The sequence below is a fragment of the Pinus tabuliformis genome, chromosome 1_1 (genome assembly GCF_031772625.1).
Source record: "Pinus tabuliformis cultivar Carrire ecotype Pingquan chromosome 1_1, CPIR1, whole genome shotgun sequence".
NCBI lineage: Eukaryota > Viridiplantae > Streptophyta > Pinopsida > Pinales > Pinaceae > Pinus > Pinus tabuliformis.
Genome location: NC_142297.1, coordinates 219,737,931 through 219,753,888, shown reverse-complemented (window position 1 = coordinate 219,753,888; position 15,958 = coordinate 219,737,931). Strand labels below are relative to the sequence as shown.

The 15,958-nt window shown below is 41.2% G+C and overlaps 2 protein-coding genes across 2 annotated transcripts; both read left to right on the top strand.

Moving 5' to 3' along the window:
• The first annotated feature begins 1,325 nt into the window (after nt 1-1,325).
• LOC149212328 (disease resistance protein RPV1-like) lies at nt 1,326-2,227 on the top strand. Its single transcript, XM_089388637.1, has 2 exons — nt 1,326-1,843; nt 1,966-2,227. Exons 1-2 carry the CDS (start codon nt 1,473-1,475, stop codon nt 2,225-2,227), a joined length of 633 nt encoding a protein of 210 aa, XP_089244763.1. The 5' UTR covers nt 1,326-1,472.
• A 170-nt stretch (nt 2,228-2,397) lies between these two features.
• On the top strand, nt 2,398-5,194 carry LOC149212327 (uncharacterized). The gene is made up of 3 exons (XM_089388636.1): nt 2,398-3,024; nt 3,145-3,405; nt 3,521-5,194. The coding sequence occupies exons 1-3, from the start codon at nt 2,398-2,400 to the stop codon at nt 5,192-5,194; spliced, it is 2,562 nt and encodes an 853-aa protein (XP_089244762.1).
• Nucleotides 5,195-15,958: the final 10,764 nt, after the last annotated feature.

The window sequence follows — 15,958 nt, the reverse complement described above, 5'->3', positions numbered from 1 at the left end:
GCAAAAGCGACAGTGATCTTTTGTGACAATAGCTCAGCTATTGCATTGTCAAAGAATTCAGTGTTTCATAAGAGAACGAAACACATTGATACAAGGTTTCACTACATCAGAGAATTAGTGAACAATGGAGAAATTGTCCTAGAACATTGCAGGACTCAAGAACAGGTAGCAGACATCTTGACAAAGCCACTTGATCAGAAGAGCTTTGAATTTTTGAGAAAGTGTCTGGGTATGACTGAATGCCCAGCTGTTGAAATTAAAGGGGAGTGTTGAAATCTAATTTCAACGCAGACCACCAGAAACCGTGAACCAAGCCAGAAACCGTTCACCGGATTTTCTCGGAGCGATTTGCCGACGAAGGAATAATCCGGGAAGGAGCTCCGATACAATTTGGAGCTGACACGTGGTTCAGCCCTGACGTAACGCAACGTCATTTTCTCGGAGGTTAACTTTCAGCACTTGTTGGTCTTCCGATATGGTTATCCACCGTCGGATCTGCTCCACTTTCCTCCGCCATTGATCACCTGGAGCTGCATACGGACCCACATCAATTCAATGTTTTGCGTGGAGTAAAAGGTTTATGGTTGACTGCCGTAGGTAAAAGAATTTAATGGTGGTACGAAGATTTTGGTGAGGCTCGTTTTAATATGGGTATGGGCGTATATGCTCTTTAGTTAAGTTTTTTTTAAATATGGGTATGGGCACAATTAATATATGTCTTTTATATATATTTCTTATATACGGCATGTATTAAATGTGAAAACATATGTAATAAGTTTTTATGTTTTTGAGTGTGTTGACTTTCATTATGCATTGCACACGGGAGGTAAAATACATAGGTGTTCACAGCAACGAAAGATTGATGATGGAGCAGTAAAAGGTGAAACACACAGCAGTGTGTAAAAAGATAGAACCAGGTGATGTAATTTTTTTTTGTATAGCAAAAACCATGTGTGGTTTTGCACAGCAGTGCAGAAAGAAAGTGGTGGAGCGTTTTTTTTGTAACTCTGTAAGTTTTGTTTTTACAGCAGTATGTAAAAGTGTTTTACACCAGTAAATGTGAATGGAGGTTTTACAGCAGTAAATGTTATTGGGAATTTTCCAGCAGTGTAAATTCTCATATGAAGATAGAGTGAATGCCTTTTTGTTTTAATGAATAGAAATCTTTTATGGTGTTGAAATACTCTGTCTCTCAGTGAATTTTTTTTTAAGTCTTCTTCTGCACAAAAGATCCTGGAAGGGTAGAAACAGAGCATTGCCTCTGTGTGTTTGTTTATTTGGTTTTTGGTATTTTCCCCCATCAAAAATACCCAACAGCTTCGGCCTCCGCCTCCACAGCGGATGACAACAATTGCTACCAGTATGATGTGTTCCTCAATCACAGAGGCCCTGATGTTAAGAACACGTTTGTCAGCCATCTTTACCATCGGCTCACGGATCATCGATTGCGAGTGTTCCTGGACAGGGAAGAAATGCAGAAAGGAGAAAAATTAACTGATCAGATAGAAGGTGCTATTCGAGCCTCCCCTGTCCATATTGCTGTTTTCTCCCGCAATTATGTCGAGTCAAAGTGGTGTCTGGATGAGCTGCTGCTCATGCTTGAGTCGATGCTGGAGAAAGGGTCAACCATTCTTCCCATATTCTTCCATGTCAATCCTTCAGAACTTCGATGGACGGAGGGAGAAGGAGTGTATGCTCGAGCCCTTCTCTCACTCCAAAATAAGAAAGCATCCGATTCTCTGCAACCACGATACGATTCCAACACCATTGGAAAATGGAAGAAGGCTCTCAAAGAAGTTGCAGGACTCCGCGGTTTCGAGCTGGACGAGGCCCCTTATAATGGGTGAGTACTCAACTCTCCCTGTTTGTTTCTCAGCCTGTTTTTCATTTGTCTGATTCCTAGGTATATCATACTTTAACATCTAGTTTTCCCTTACGAGTATATTTATTCTCTATATTATTCAGTGACGAGGGGATGTTGCTGGCCGCTGTCATGGAACGGGTGCTGGAAATAGTTCCAAAACCACCCCTGTATGTGTCCAAATATCCGACTGGATTAGATGACAAAATTAAAGATTTTGAAGAAAGAGTGTTATCCCAGCATCACCAAAATGGGGAGGCTAGGGTTGTAGGAATTCTGGGACTTGGGGGCGTTGGAAGAGAACGAAGTACCGTCGTTCCAGCTTTTTATCTGATGTCAGAGGAGAGGTCTCTCGAGGATCCTTAAAGTCCTTGCAGAATATAGACAACATTGATGCTGGCACCTCTCTTCTTCAAAAGCATCTCTCACAGTGTCACGCTCTTATCATTTTAGATGATGTGGATAGTCTCGATCAGCTGGATAAATTGCTTCCGATTATACCACAGAATGTCCTTAATTGCAGTAGCTTAATTTTAATGACATCCCGAGATAAGAGCGTATTTACAAATTGGGGTGTTGAAGATGGATTTATTTACAAGCTGGAAGGCCTCAATCCACAACATTCCAGAGAGCTTTTCTGCTCGCATGCATTCCGACAACCTCGCGTTGTTGAAGGATTCGAACAAGTGGTTAATGAGTTTTTGGTTACCTGCAAGGGGTTGCCATTATCTCTTAAAGTCATCGGCTCTCATCTTTATCGTAGAAATCTTCAGTATTGGAAATTGCAGTTGCGCAAAATTTCCAAAATACTTCCGGAGGATATACAAGAGACACTGAAAATTAGCTACGACAGTCTGGATGAAGAGGAGAGGAAAATATTCTTAGATATTGCCTGTTTCTTCATAGGACGAAGCAAGGAGACAGCCATTAGGATATGGGACGCATCCGGGTGGGAAGGATCGTTGGGTTTTCAGAATTTACAAAACAAGGGCCTCGTGGAGGTCAAGGTGGAGGATTGTCTGGAGGATTTATATAACTCAGAAGAGGAGGCAGAATGCATAAGAATGCACGACCACCTTAGGGACCTGGGCAGAGTTCTGGCGAGCAAAGAACCTTTGCGTCGGATTTGGTTTGAAGCCCGAAGACATCCTAGCCACTTATTTGTACGTATTTGAAGTTTTTGACAGGCTTTTAAAATAGTGTTGTGATCTGTCAAATTTTGAATTCTTAAACTTTTCAGGGATGTCAATAATGTTTCTAATAGTGTCCACACAACAATTTAGGTGGAAATCAAAACTTTTCCAGAATGCGGTCATCTAGTACCTGAGCTGAGGCTGCAGCTGCCCGACTTTGAGGATTCTTGTGCGGAATATATGAATGGCATGGAAGGCATATTCAGCGTTGGGCAGTCACTGCAACTAATATATCTTTCCTGTGGTTTCTATCCGTACTCCTCCTTAGCTTCACAGATTTCAACCCGGAATTTATTAGCTTTAGATATAAGGGGAGGCTATTTGGAAACGCTATGGCACCTTGAATCTCAGGTAGGTAGTCATGTAACTTATTGGCAGGGTTGTTTTTGTTCTTCTTTATTGTAAATATTGTTTTGCAGTTTTGATATACCGCAATCCAAATCGTTGACAGAGGTGAGCATTGCAGGCACCTCTGAAACTGAGGCAGTTGCATATCAGGTCTGGTAAGCTGTCCAAGATTCCAGAGTCCGTAGGGAAGCTGAAACACCTTGAGAAGATTGTCCTCAGGGGTTACTCGAATTGGCAACTGCCATTGAAAGCTTTACCAGATGAGTTCTGTCATCTGTCGTCCTTGAAATACTTGGAATTAAGTTACTGTGATTTGAGGTCGCTGCCAGATTCTTTTGGGAAGGTGACCAGCCTCCAATATGTTAAATTGTCCAGGTGCTCCCGATTGGAAATGCTGCCAGATTCTTTTGGGAATTTAGCCAACCTCCAGCATATTGAGTTGCATGTTTGCATTAATTTGGAGCCGTTCCCAAATTCCTTTGGGAATTTAACCAACCTCAAGCAAATTGACTTGATTTGTTGCAAGAACTTGCAGACGCTGCCAACTTTCTTTGGGAATTTGACCACGCTCAAGCGTATTGGCTTGAATTACTGCGTGGGATTGCGGATGCTCCCGGATTCTTTAGGGAATTTAACCGAGCTCCAGCATATTGACTTGCGTGGTTGCACGGAATTGCAGATGCTCACAACTTCTTTCGGGAATTTAACCAAGCTCCAGCATATTAACTTGTCTAATTGCAAAAAATTGCAGAAGCTGCCAAGTTCCTTTGGGAATTTAACCAAGCTCCAGCATATTAACTTGAGCGGCTGCTCGGAATTGCGGATGCTCCCAAATTCTTTCGGGAATTTAACCAATCTCCAGCATATTGACTTGTCTGAGTCTTCAGAACTGTGGATGCCCCCGAATTTTTTCGAAAATTTTAGGCAACTGAAATATCTGCATTTCACTGATCGCAAGCAGTTCCCCATCTCCGTGCGGAAAAAAAAGCAGTTCACCATCTCGATAGCAACCCTGGGAAAGATCACCACACTTGAAGACTTGTCTCTTTCAGGAGGCTTCTCTCCTTCAGATTGTGAGAATATCGAAACATTGCCTGCCCAAATTGCATATTCACGGTTGCAAAGATTGTGTTTGTTGGACTTTCCCTTCAAAGAATTGCCAAGTGCTATCGGTAACCTAAGTAATTTGAAATATATGAAATTAAACAGCTTTTGCTTGGAATTGCTGCCACCGTCATTCGGTGATCTAAGAAGTTTGGAGAAATTGGAGCTGGAATTTTGCCCCTTGAAATGTTTTCCCGATTCCATTAGAAGGTTGACTCGATTGGAAGCGTTGACATTTAAATGGATCGAGACTCTTAAAGTGTTAGAGATAAAAGAATGCCCGTCAATAGAAGCAACATTCAAAAATGTTGAAACAGCAACCTTCTCCCCAATCTTCAAGCTGTTCTCCCCAATCTTCAATTTCTCCAAGCTCGAAGCTGTTCTCCCCAATCTTCAACTTCTCCATATAGAAGGTTGTCGTCATCTGGTAAAGGTTGGAGCACTGCCAGCAACACTTCAAAGGTTAGACATTGGGTACTGCATGCAACTAGAGGAGCTGCCAAGTCTGGAAACATTGCCATCTTTGGAGGATTTGGTTATAGATTATTGTTCTACACTGAAGCGCATACACGGATTGGCGCAGCTGAGAAGTCTCAAACGGCTGGACGTTCCTGTAGGCTGCGACGTAGGAGAGCTACCCCCGGGCTTCGACGTCTGCTACAAGTGTAGTGAACACACACCCTCTTAAATTTTCTTGAACCCTACATTTAATTTCATTATTTTGTGCATGTGGATATCTTTAAGTCCTAGTGTTAGATGGTACACTTCTTAGTTTCAAATGAATATCATGGTCATGATCTAGAGCAAGTGGAAGACCCTTAGAAATTTTTTTCAAATACTTTTTGGAAAATACCATGAAAATTTTATGAAAGTTAAGAGCCATTAATGCCAACAATTATAATTATTAGACGCATAATAGTACAACATTAGCACCACCCATTTGGATTACAAATATGGGATTATCCAATAAGTATTTCCCCATGGTTAGCTTAATATTATGACATTTACCTAAATAATTGATGATGCCTCCATCTTATACAATCATTACTTAGTACTTTTGTGTTAGAGACATAAAGTAGTTGATAAGTTTTTCTAGCCTTGAATTAGTGAAGTTATAGGTGCTACCATAATCAATTAATAGTATTACCTTTTTCTTGTTGATATATCCTTTTATCTTAAGGTTTTGTGGAGTATTAATGCAAGGAAATGCATGATAAGATATGGTTGCACTAGTCCCTTATAGTTCTAGAACTTATGATGGTTTTATTTCTCGGTCTTCCTCCTTTCACAGTCTATGTATACTAATTTCTTCTCACTATATTTATGTCCCTTATTGTACTTTCTTTTTAAATTGAACTATAGTCTCTTTACTCTTCTTTGATCCATTTGTTGAGGTGTCAATCTTATCATATGAGTGAGGTAAAGATATACAACATGGTTCGCTCTATAGTTGTCAATGGCCGCCTTTTATTATCCATATTGTTGCTTGCATTTTTATTTTCCATACTCAAAGCACACTCTATGAATTTAGGTCCAAATACATGCAACTCATGATGATTGTTCTCCTTTAAATTTCCCATAAAGAGATTTAACAAATTATCATCTAGAATGTTTTTTACCCTAACACTAAGTTTTTGGAATTGTTGAATGTGCTTAATAAGTGGATCTCTTTATTAAAGATTTATCAATTGACTAAGAAAATTATTTCTCTTAATATCCCCATTATCTCTACCACTTCACTATCACAGTATTAGAACATTACAATATTTCCCATACAAAATAATTCATCACCTTGAGAAAGAACTAACAAGTAACCAAGAAGCTCACCAACCATTAACCAAAAACTAGCTAATTGTTCGACCTCACATAGAACCAACATAAGAGAAGGAATCGGCATAAGAAAAGGAACCAACCCGAATCCATTCGACATATTCTTATTTATACATGATTACATGGTCCTAATTCAACCTCATTACCATGGAAAACATTCACCATGGGCAAATAAACAACTAGTGTTATGCTTGACCCAATCAAAACTAGTCCAAAAGACTCAGTCAAACTTAACCACTTCTACATCAATCACATTGTGTGTTGATCCTCTCAGTGATGATTCTCCATATTTACCCTTTTATGACAAATTTGTGTGTTGATACTGCATGCTATTTGATTATGCACACAACTTCAAAACTATCTCAAAACTTCAAACATTTCTCCAAATCTTCTTCCCAAAACTGAGCCAAAATGCCACATTTATCTAAATATTGTTCCCAAAAGTGGCCCCAACATGATCCCAACACTCACCTGTGGCATATCTTGAGCCACTCAACCCTTCTACTATGCCATACTTCTTTCATGAGTCTCTCTTTATCTCGTCAAACTTCTACATGCATATCCATCCATTTGTATTGCTTCTTTTGGCGATAGGTTCCTTTACAAAGGCTTGCACTCTTTTGTTTCTACAAAGATCTGCTTGCAATCTCTCATCGCATGCATGGCCAGTTCATTTTGGATAATATAGTTTATGTGGCATCATGCAACATGACACTTCCTTTAAAAATCAATACTCAATCTGGGTGATGTGGAGTGTCCTTGTAAACTTTTTGAACTAATGTTGTGTTGGGCTTCCTTGGTGGTACATCTCCATCTAAAAATTATCTTTGTGCTACCTCACCTGCAACTGAGGTGTTAACATAATTTTCCATAGAATGTGTAACATCAATCATAATGTGTTTCATCTCCACTTCGAGCCCTATCCTAATTTTTCCTTCCTCAAAGCCATATGAAACTTCCAACAATGCCTCACTCTATAATTCCCAATGACTCGAACTTCATCCCATCTCTCTCTGACCTCCATAATTCATATATAGACAAATGGGGAGAGTATGCATGTATTGATAGGGAAGACATTGTGGAAGAGAATGAAGATAAGGAAAATATTAAAGAAGCAGACAAGGAAGAAGAAAGCATCCTCACAGGTAGCCAAGAAAAGTCCCAACAACATGTCAAGGGTAGTTCGATCCATGTCATCAATGTTAGGGTCCCACCCTAACCCTCTTATTTATGTAATAGGATCGAGTCATAGTTATAGTCAATAAATCCCATATTAATAATTGTAAGTGGTTAACCCACATTTAATGAAGGGAGCACAGTTAGTTGCAAATGGGCCATGGTATTAGATAGATGGTATTAATAAGAACCATGGTATTGCCCCATGGTTTTGCATGTATGAATCCTATATAAAGGATAGAGACTCCCCTTGAGGAGCATCGTGTCTTATTTTGTAATCGAGCTCTGCTCTATTGGAGGTTGCCCCCTCGAAGAGGCAAGTGAACATTGCTTTCTGAATAATAAAATACTTGCTGTTATTTGTCATTGTTCTATGTTCTAGGTATATTTCTTCGCATATTTGGTATTCTGGTATCATCTTGCAGGTTAAGAGCATAAAAATTGATATCAAAGCGCTTTCCAGGGCCGATGGGATCTCCAATTTTTAGCAAAATTTTTTTGGCTAGAGACGTGTTCCGGCGTCTTAAACCACGGGATCTGTCATTGAGTGCATAAACCTGTGGATTTGGGGAGGCATGCACACAGGAAATACAAGAGATGGTCAAGCTTGTTGGACTCCCTTGTAACCCCTGTGGGTACCCCTTCGAGTAGTGGCGCATTAGACAGAACCACACACGGACTGTCTTCCAATTACCCTCTGGGTATATCGAAAGCCCCCTAGCTCCCTTGAAACCTTGCCATAGATAAACAGTCGGTCGTCTTGCTGCTACAGTACACCGAGAACAACACTCGAAGAGATTACTCACGTGTACGATAGGGTAGTCGGGTTGTACGGCTAAGGGTATGGTTGATCCTCCTTGGTTAGTGCCCTAAAAAATTGGGTTGAGTACTACTGTTAGACCCTTATGTATATTGCGATCTGTAGCACCTGACACTCCTCGAGACCATAGTTACCTTCTCTATCTCTGGATCACTCATAATCTTTGCCAGATCAGATCTCGCAAGTGGGGTTTTTTCGCAGCAGCAGCAATTGGTTCCGTTGCTCAGATCAATCAGAACAGCCATTCAGATCTATTAGATCCATCAGATCCGCAAAAGCAATCAGTTCTGCCATTCAGATCTATCAGATCAGCCATTCAGATCTCTTAGATCCATCAGATCTGCCATCTAGCTCTGAGTGGTTGTGTGGGTCCCTATACCTGGGCGGGATTTTTGCAAGACTTTTGGCAGCATTGACATTTCTGGGATTCAGCTACTGCAGTATTCCTAAGAAAGGAGTAAAACTCCGTTCGGAGTAACCAAAAAAAATAAAAATTTCAGAGACCCCTAAGGGCGCTTATTGGTGACTTAGCCCATCAGAATCAAGATGACGAGCTGAGCAAGCTAGTACCATTCAATTGTTAGTGCTAAAAAATCTGGGCGGTCCCAAAAATTTCAAATACATCGGATGGATGCATGGTAGAAACTAGAGCTCAAGCTATGGTGAATGAGAGGATCGACAAACTTGAATCAACATTGAATGAGGTCGTGTCGCTGTTGCAGAACTTAAATACAACACTCTCTAAGGGTAAGGTGGAGGCACGCGAGGAGGCATATATTGGCAATGAAAACAGTGAGGGCGAGTCTAGCCAGTCGCTTCACCTCTTTGGCACCCACTAACAATCCCATCCGCAACCACCCAATCTCGACATGTATAAATTTGATGGCTCTCACCCGGTCGCATGGATAGCACAAATGGAGCAATATTTCACTCTGAATTACATCCTGGATAATGCGACTCAGCTTAGTGTGGGTATCATGTACTTGGACAATGAAAGATGGCAATGGTGGCAATGGCATCAACGTTGCTATGGAAGGCCCTTGACTTGGGAGACATTCAAAAAAGCTCTTATGGATCGCTTTAACCATGAATCTAACTTTTTGGGTCATCTCACTAAGCTTCGACAGACAGGAACAGTGAATGAATATATTGCAGCGTTTGAAGCCTTAGCTTTCTGCACTGGAGGTCTACACGATAAGTTCTACGTGGAATGTTTTGTCAGTGGTCTCAAAGAAGCCATACAAGCCCACGTCTAGTCGTACCACCCTAGATCATAGCTACATGCTTGCAGGATAGCTCGTGAAGTCAAACATGCGTTAGCGGCCCGATCCAATCGCCCAAATTTCATCGCCAAGGGTCGCCCCCCACAGGCTCAAAGCACTACCCAAACACTCTAGGTTCATGTTGTGCTCTACAACAACCCCCCATTTCATATCATTTTTACTTATAAACATTAACGTATGAAATGGGTCCCTTTAAAATTTGATTTGGTATCAATGCTATTATAATCCAAACAAGTCCAAAAAAATGAATAAATGCACTTTATAAAACTTTCTGGGCAAACCCTTAAAAGAAATCATGTAATGATTTGTCATTGCGATAAAGCGATCGCAAGATCGCATATCGCAATGACACATGAATTATAATTAAGCACCCCAAAGTTTTCCGCTGATGCACATTCGGCGCATTCGGCGATCGGTGATTGGCGATATTCCATGTACATGTTATAATGCTCCATGCCAATAGTCCCGACGCGATACACATTCGGCGAATTCGGCGATCGGCGACACGCTACCACAGTTGTAATGTTCCCAAAGACTTGTCCCGATGCGATGCGCAATCGGGAATCGGGTATCGCGGCAATCTCACCCAAGTCTTATCGCACTCGAAGTTTTTCGCCGATGCGATATCGCATTCGGCGATCGGTGATATCCAATACGCACCATTAAAGCACACTAATTATATCCCCGATTGCGATCCGATAAAGCGCGGTTTTCAACGAAGAGCCGTTAAGTGATGGGATGGCACAATTCAATTGTAATAAAGGCTTGATCTCTCACGCAATCCTTCATCTACGCTCAACCGCCAAAACGTCCATTGCATGCTTAAGTGAATCGTTCACCCGAATAATGATATAATGGGCATTTAAGAAATGACGGATTGAAAACGGCTAATTAATAAGATCATGTCCTAAAATCTTTTCACGGATTGTATACGCGCCCATTTTAAAAGCTAAATCCTTCAGTTACGCATCTATTCATATGTGCTGTATCACTTAAGAGTTTTTTATCGCTATCTCTGTGTATTACGCCCAATTGCCTCTTTGTGCAGAATTCATTGACGGAAGCTAGGCCTGAGAATATGGGGAAGAAGTCCAAGAAGACTGTAGGTTCTTCCGCAACACCAACTGCGGGACAAGCGGGCGCAAACAAAAAGAAGGGACTAATATCCGATACCACATGCACGGGACTCACCAGAGTGACTTGGCAGGGCACTTATAACCTAATTGAAGCTGAGCAACCACAAAGGATAGTGACAGAAGCTAGTGTGGACTTACTCAAGAAGTCTGATGCGACTCTCAAAGATTTGGCCGACTCTTTCCTTCACAGGATAGCAGCCAGAGATCAAATTCTTCCTTATACAGACGTTGTGCGATGGGCGATTGAAGAAATCCCCATATTGGACAGGACTTTTAATACAAGAGATGGGAGGATTTTCGGATCATTCAAGCCAGAAGACCTAAGGCAAATGTATCATTTGCCTGAACCAGAGAAAATATATAACAAAGAATTCTTGGAGAAGTTCGTAAGCGAGAATGAGATCGAATCCGAACCTATCAAAGATTGGAGGCAAAACCCCAACAAGCACAAGCATGAATCCTCCGGTAAGTACTCGGTCGATTCTTTGGCTTCTCCTTATTGTTATGCGGGGATTATGATGTGTAGGCTATGGGGATTGCATGATTCTGCCAATTTTACCATTGAAATGGTTCCTTTAATGGAGGCAGCAGTAAATAGTTAGATTATGGATTGGGCTACTATCCTTTCGGATAAATTAGCAGTAGCTGTTCGTGATTTTAGGTCTCAGTCTGTTGTTTCAGAAAGGAAAATGCCCCCGTTCTACTATAGTGCATATATCCTAGACACTCTTTGTTTTAATTCCGAATTTCCTGTTCTCGGGTGGAGGTGGACTGCACAGGACCCTTCACCCATTCATATATATCATCAAAAATTGTGGAAGTCTTCTTATAAAGACCACCTGTATCAAATCTGTAATGGTTTCATGGTGCCCATTTACTATTCCATTTTTGATAAACCCATTTCAAAAAATTTCTATCAAGCTTCCTTTGATTTACCAGCAGTAGCAAGTTGGTTTGGAGAAGAAAATTTCACCTATATCAGAGTTTTCGGCAGCAAAGCCGACCCACATGTTCTTCCTCTTTATGTTCCAGATAAGCTGCTAGCAAGAAAGATTGCATATCAGATCATGGCTGAGAGTACTACACAGACTCTCAAAATAGAAAAGAAGAGAGGATGACCATCTTTTCCCTTCAGATGTGGCGTTTATACTCTGCATGATCTTAAACATGCAGAAAAGGAAGCCACGAAGCTCCAGTCTTTAACGCTGGCCACGATCCCAAACAGACCATACGACCCAAAAAAGACTGCTTACAATGCATTAGAGCAGGCCAAGTTAACAAGGTTTGAGCATCAGAAGGATATGTTTGATGACTTGTTCATTACCTCTGAGACAATTGGCCATGTTAAAGAACTCGCTAGGATGCGATATAATGATGTGGGATTAACTGAGTTCAATAAACTCAGAGAACAGAGGTTGCAAACTCTGCCTCTGCATTTACTGGCAACATCCCCAGCAACATCATCAAGCCGACCTGTTCAAGAACAGGAGGAGCAGCAGAAGAAGCAACAAGAAGAACAACAGAGAAAAGAACAGGCAGAAAGGCTAGAGAAAGAACAAGCCGAGAAACATCATAGAACACAAATGGAACAAGAAGAAAGAAGGAAGAAAGAACTGGCAGATAGGCAGAAAAGGGAGCAAGAAGAACAACAAAAGAAGGAACAGGAAGAAAAACAGAGGAGAGAAAAAGAGGAGCAGCAGAGGAAAGAGCAGGAGAAAGAGTAGCAGAAGCAAACCACCAATGTAGACACTACTATAGACCCCAATTTATTACAAGAATGGAAACAATTCCACTCCATCATCAGTGGATTGGAATTTTAAAAAAATGGGGATAATTCTAAGACAAACGATACACAGGATGTTACCTCTCCTCAGGTTCTAAGTGGAACCAGCGGCCCACCAAGTTCTAAAGAAGTTGAAGTTATTCCAAAAGATCCCTCTGACCAAATTATTCTACAGATAGAAGATATTCCGCCATTGGATGTTTTCTACAGCCCAAGACACAGGGCAGTTGTAAAGCGGTCAAGGAAGAGACGAAGGATTCATCAACCTTCTATCTTCCCCGAACAAACGGTCACGGGTAATGTAGTATGGAAGGAGGAATTGGATCCCTCCGATGATTTAACAAAGCTATCACAGTATGCAGGCGCTTATTTGGCGGCAACAATTGACAAAGAATCGGAGGTGGGCCTTCTATTGAAGAATAAGGACCAAGAAATCCTTGCGTTACAGGCAGAATTGGTTGAAGCAAGGCAAAAAGCAGCACAAGCTGAAGAACAGTTGCTGGCGCAACAGCAAGAGAACAATCAGTTGACTCAGCAATTGCAAGCGGAAAGGCAAAGGATCGATCGGGGTGCGATCCAGAAACAAAAAGAATTGTCGGAGGCATTGGAGAATTTGAGAGTGGCGAATGAGCAAATGATGAAGACCAAAGATGAGCAGATTGCTCAAATGTCATCGCAGCTGGAAAAGATGAAGGGTGCATCGCAGGTAAAAGAGTTTAAAACAAAGGCATTATTGATAAACAATGCGTTGATAGCTCAGGTCAGACTCTTATGTCAACAGATGGATCAAGCTGAGTCCCTATGTGAGCTAACTACAGCGATAAATCAACAGGTAGAAAAGGCCAGGACTGAACTAGATCAAGCGGACGAAGCCATTACTTCATATCTTGACTGGCAAGATACTGATTTGGGAAAAGCAGCGAAATTGCCCAGAATTAATGAAACACAGAAAGATATTCTTTTCACAGAATGGCACACTCAAGTGATGAAAGCAGAAAGGGCGGCTTCAAGATGTAAAACAACCGCCAGCAATCTAGTGGATCTAGTCAATAACACTCTTTACCTGGCCAATATGATTTCTCAATGTACACCGGGAAAGATAACAACTCCAAATGCATTAGAGCTAACATGCTACCCTGAATTAGAAGAAAAAGGAAGATTAATCGCTGGAGTTAAAAGCTTATCCTTAGATGCATATTGGCTCTTTTTAATCAAGCCACATACACAGAGATCTGCCCTAAAGTGCCTTACAGACGCAATCGGGTGTATAATTCCCGATATCCAAGATGCCACCTATGCTGCACAGCTCAGTTCGCGCCTCAACAAACCTCTGGAAGTTGAGCCAATGCTTGCAATTAATCAACTCAGATTCAAAGGAAAGCAGCCGACTTAATGAGTCACCCTCCCGCTTGCCAGATCGCCAGCCAAAACAGGATCAAGAGTTATTGATACCAGCTTAGTAGGATTTCTGTTTAAGTAGATATTTAAATTAGATTAGTATTTATAGACCCTTTCATTGTTTTGGAAAGGGTCGTAAAATTTTGTAACAGACTTAATAGGCTGAAGTTTGCACTACTGTGCTTCAGTCGCTATTCTTTTATGAAATTGGACCAGTTGTTCTGAATTCGACATTAAATTTTTTATGCAATTGCGCACTATTGCCTTTGTTGAGGACGATTTCTGTGTTGAAGGAAGAACTGCTAATAGCGATTGATATTTGGGAATGCGCTGCAGCTCATATGGTACTTTTATCTACGTCTGAAGTCATTCTTTTTATATGAATTGTTATGCTATATATTCTTGCTATTATTGAATACATGCATGCGCTATAACCGCAAATCTCTATCTCAGCCCACTATTGGATGTTTTGTGAATTGCATTTCTTTTAAACATGTATGTAGCAATGGTATAAATGATAAAGTGTAGTAATTTCGCTGTTATTGCTTTGTGTAACTATTTATGCACAGAAATCTTGAACAATTTAATATCTATGTTTGAAGACAGAGTCATCTATATGCCTGCCTAAAAGCTCAGATCATCAAACGCTACACTTTAGAGATCGATAAAACCCCGGGGTAGATTATAGTTATTATATTCCTACCGATAGTTGTAGTTATTCGCTTATCACTAGCATAATCTATAAGTCGCTCATCCATCACATTTTATCCATTTTTGGGAAACCGGTCCCATTATCCCCAATCGGAGCCACTATTCCAAACGGAAAAGGAGTTGTACTAAGGTCCGGACCGGGTGGTTTCCCCTATGTTGTTGCAGCGATTTTCGAGGCCTCAACATAATTGGCGCTAGAAGGAGGGCCCAACTATGAATGGCACATAAGTCCAAACCTATAAGCCATTCCAAGAGTAATTCTCCCTCCGAATCCCCTCGACCTTCCCATTTGCGTACTGGTTCGCTGGTATCCAAACAAGGAGAAGGGGAATCAACTACCACTGCTCAAATCCATCATACCACAGAACAATTAAGTCTTGAATCACCTGAAGTCCAGTCTCTAATCCATAAACTTCAGAGCTTCTCGATTTCACCACAAAAATCTGAGGCATCAGAAAGCAGTGCGACTTCGCAGTTCAATCTCACTCACCCTCTCACCAGACTTCAGAGTGAAAAACTCAGTATTGAACCCACTGAGTTTCCTTTGCCCAAAAGGAAAAAGGCGAAGAAAATTACTGAAGGATCTGATAGTTCAGAGCTCTCATCCACGTCCTCCATTGCATTTTCCCCTCTGCGAGGTCAACCATCCACTCCCCCATTACAAATTGTCGTTCATCAGGGATTAGAAGCCTCAATATCCCAACCTGTTCACTCCTCATCTTTGATCCCTTCCCATACATCTGGAATTCCAACAGTAGTGTCAACCACTGTAGCTATCACAATGGCAGACCCATGGACTAGGCCAGGTGCAGTCAACATGCCTGCACCATTGCATGATCTACCAGATGCTCCCGAAAAATGGCTGCCTAAATTTAACCCAGATGACGGGACCCAGGCTGAAGAACACATTAACAATTTTATGTTAGCAGTTAACTTAAAAGGAGTGACAGAGCAAGATGTTGTTGTAAGACTCTTCCCCTACACCTTACAAGGATCAGCAGGATCCTGGTATTTTTCCTTACCCTCTGGTTCAATTACCAGTTGGAACACATGCCAAGAGCAGTTTCTTACCAAATATGGAGATGATAGGTCCTTAGCTACTTTAATAAACGACCTCTCCAATATGAGAATAGAGCACAGGGAACCAATAAAGGAGTTTAATGCCAGATTTAATAAACTCCTGAATAAAATCCCTACAGCTTCTAAACCAAGTGAACAAATCCAAAGCGAATGGTATATTACTGCCCTACCTGCCAACATAGCTATTTTTGTAGACAGGGCTGGGAAACCTACCTTAGCTGAAAACATGAGAGAA